Here is a 3,684-nt window from a genome sequence, read left to right as displayed (position 1 = left end):
AGCGGTCACCCATCCAAGTACTAACCACGCCCGATGCTGCTTAACTTCGGTGATCGGACGAGAACCGGTGTGTTCAGCATGGTATGGCCGTTGACGTCCACTAGATTTATTAATTCTAAAATTGAGCAGACTTTATAGTAATTAGAAATTTAATTTACGTCACAATTAAATTTAGAGATTTAAATTATTATTAAAATAGAATTTTTTCTTTTTTTTTTTAATATATATATATAAATAAAATTTAAATTTACATATTTCAAGATGGGTCATCGGGTTCATCCGTTGTTTTTTTACTGCTTTCGTTATTTTTATCAAAATCAATTTCATTTAATTCAGTTAGGGTTGTTTCTCTTTGCGTTTGCGTTAGATTTTTCGGTGAAGGACTTCTTCCTCCCGCAATGCTGTCGTTTCTAGACGATGAACTACTTTTAAATAAATTTCTACTCGATGAAAACGAAGCACTTCTAAAATTAACCGATTCCGATGTTTTATCCATAAAAATCCCACGGGATATATTTTGTTCTTCTGCCGATAAACTACCCTCTATTTTTTGCGTGTTAGATTTTTTTTTCCTCGCGTTGCTTCTAACCAGCGAACAATTTTTTTTAAATTCTTTCGATTTGTGAATTAAACATTTGGGAGCATTTTGCCTGTGAGCGTGACATTCGTAAATTCTACAATTTCCACGTGGTGACATTGACGGCGAATGAATTTTCATGCACGAAGGTTTTTCATCGTAAAAAATTTTAATATTTTCCGATGATAAATTTATTTTTTGTCGTTGATCGTCTATAAAAAAAATTTTATTTTCTTCGCTTCCGTAGGTTTTCTTAACTTCCGGATGAGGTGAAAAACTCATACTTCGAAAATCAGCCGTGATTTTCGGTGTTGGATTTCTTACGGGAGAACAATCGCAACAATAACCGTGAGGTTTTAAATTTAAACTAAAAAAATAAATTTAAATTATTTTATTATTAATTTTTATACACTAATAATTAAATTTCATTTTAAAAATAAAAATTACCTAGAATTCGTTTTAAAACGAAATTCTTCCGCTTTGGGTGATATTAAAAATCTAGGTATGCATGAACATCTATTATATCTTTCATCTTTGTCTTCTTCCACTTGTTTTTGTCTAAGTAATTGATGTCTCCTTGACGTGTATGACCGTTTATTAGCAGATTCGTCTTTTACTTTAAGTGTTACTTGACAATCGTGTAAATCCAAAGCCATGGAAACCTTTTTAAAAAAAAAATGTTCTTTAACATTTACAAAAATGAAAATCTTTTTTTTTTTTTGCTCTCTCTCTTACCTGGGAACCGGTGGGACCAGTATAAGAATTTAATTCGCCATCAATTGATTCTTTACTTTCTCTTAATTTTTTATCATCTTTTTCTAATTGTCTCGTCAGTGGCGGTGTCAAGCATTTAAAACTTTCGTAAAATGAATTATCCACCGATAGAGCTTGCCTTTTTAAAAAATGCGGACGTAGAAGTAAATTATTCGTGGGTCCCTCTAAAAAAAACACGTAATTGAACCCCTTAAAAGTTTATTACAAAGCATTGAAATTAAAAAAAAAAAAAAAAAATTATTTCCGAAAGTTGATACTGGAGAAAACTTTAAACAAAAAAAAAAATTCCTTAATTTAATTTATCCCCCCGCTAAAATTTTATTCCCGTAACTTTTTTTTTTTTTAATTTTTTCAAAAGCTTCTACAGGAATGAAGTGGGTGGGGGAGATGGGGAGGTGAGGGGTGAAGGGGAGGAGGGTTTAAAAAAATTATTTTTTCATCTGTTTTTAACGTAAGAAAAATTTAAAAATTCGAATGACTTTTTTTAGAAGAATTTTTTCTTTAATATTTTAATATATGAATACGCTCGAGTATTTCTCTCTCTCTCTCTCTCTCTTTCTTTAACTAAAGGAAATTTATGTACGCTTTGTAAAATAATAATCTTACCCGAATTTTTATAGGGATCTCTTGCACACGGGGATCTTGTACATTGTAAATTATTTGATGGATTCGAAAAAAATTTTTCTTTAGATTTTCCATGTTTCGGTGTTGACAAATCGAAATTTTCCATAACCTGAACCAAATCTGGAGCCGACGGTGATTTATTTAAATTTCCCGCGTTAAATTTATTTTTAAAACGATTTTGTTTTTCATGGAATTGTGAACTTTTTAAAAAATCCCTGGAAATCTAACAAAAAAAAAAAAAAATTATAAATTAAAATGAAATATGTCGTTAAATCAAAAAGTTATTCCTTATTATTATTATTATTATTATTATTATTATTATTATTATTATTAAAATAAATCTGACTAATCCAATAAAGATAAAAAAAAATTTTAAAAAAAAGTTTTCTTTTAAACTTATTCTAAAAATTTTCTTTTCATTAACATTTTTTTTTTTTTTTAAAAAAGTTTTTATTTTATATTTTTAATTAAAAAAGGAAAAAAAAGAATCACCTGTGAAAAAGGAAGTACGCAACCTTTTAAACCTCCCGATTCGTTTTTAGGTGACCATTCATTTCCGGTATTATAAATATGTAGTTTGTTAGTTTTTAATTGATATTTATTAGTACCCGTTTGACAACTCGTACTTTTTTTACTTTCTATTCTTTGTACCGTTTTCGTTGTGTGACTTGATTTAACGCTTCCTCTATTTACCGAAGAATTCATTGTCGGTTTAAATCTTGCGGGTACTACTTTTGCTGCGCTGTCACGTGCTTCAAATGTCATAACGCAAGCTGCTACAACTATAAAACCTACGTAAATAAAATTATTTTTATTAAAAATATTATTTTAAAACCGGTATAAATTAGGTTCGTGAAAAACTTTTCTCTTATTATTAATTAATCTCGTAAATTATTAAAAACGGAAAAAAAAGAAAATTTTTTCTCCCTATTTTGTTTGTTTGTTTGTTTTGAATTTGACGTTTTTTTTTTAACAAACTCTAATTTTTAAGGTTTATTAATTAAAAATTATTTTAATAAAATAATTTTCAAAAATCATCGAAAAGAAAAATTTAAAAGAGGTAATTAAGGTAATAAGGTTATCGTTTTTTTTTGGGGGGGGGAGGAGGATAAAAGTAATTCAATTACCGTAAACAAAATCGATTTTTTTTTTTCGATTTGAATAAGTTGAAAAATAATAATAATAAAAAAACGTTTTTAAAATTGGTTTTTCTATTAATTTTTAGGTATCGCGATAATTTAATCGAGTTTTTTTATAACTTTTTGTTAATAACAAAAAACCAATTTTTAATAAAAGAAAGGTTATCAAAAGGTGATGAGATAAAACCGTGATAAAAAACATAAAAACCCAAAATTTTGCGGATATAATATTTTTAATTTTGTTATTAAATCCCACACAATTATTTTATATGCGTATAACCCAAAGTCATTAATTAAAAATTTAGTTTTCTAAATGAAAAAGGTTTTTTTTTTTTTTTCGCTTGAGGTAAAGGTTATGTTGGCAAAAAAAAGGGGATTGTGGGGGGAGCCAACGGCACGTGGTGTTCCCAAGCGGTCACCCATCCAAGTACTAACCACGCCCGATGTTGCTTAACTTCGGTGATCGGACGAGAACCGGTGTGTTCAACATGGTATGGCCGTTGACGTTGATACCTGCCTAATACTCAGAACTTCGTGCAGATGAATGGAATCTAAAAGAACGTTTCGGAC

The 3,684-nt window shown here is 28.9% G+C and overlaps 1 protein-coding gene across 1 annotated transcript in view; it reads right to left on the bottom strand.

The window, feature by feature from the left end:
- Positions 1–256: 256 nt before the first annotated feature.
- Phum_PHUM218550 (uncharacterized protein) overlaps positions 257–3,684 on the bottom strand; it is a gene marked incomplete at both ends in the record, with an annotated part of 5,543 nt that continues 2,115 nt past the window's right edge. The window contains 5 exons of the mRNA XM_002425703.1: positions 257–789; positions 1,044–1,239; positions 1,313–1,515; positions 1,958–2,198; positions 2,468–2,766. Coding sequence (XP_002425748.1) covers positions 257–789; positions 1,044–1,239; positions 1,313–1,515; positions 1,958–2,198; positions 2,468–2,766 — 1,472 coding nt within the window. The remainder of the gene's footprint in view (positions 790–1,043; positions 1,240–1,312; positions 1,516–1,957; positions 2,199–2,467; positions 2,767–3,684) is intronic.

Source organism: Pediculus humanus, genomic scaffold (assembly GCF_000006295.1).
Source record: "Pediculus humanus corporis 1103172107566 genomic scaffold, whole genome shotgun sequence".
Classification (NCBI taxonomy): Eukaryota; Metazoa; Arthropoda; class Insecta; order Psocodea; family Pediculidae; genus Pediculus; species Pediculus humanus.
Note: the sequence above shows the minus strand (reverse complement) of the source record. Positions and strands in the feature narration are given on the sequence as shown.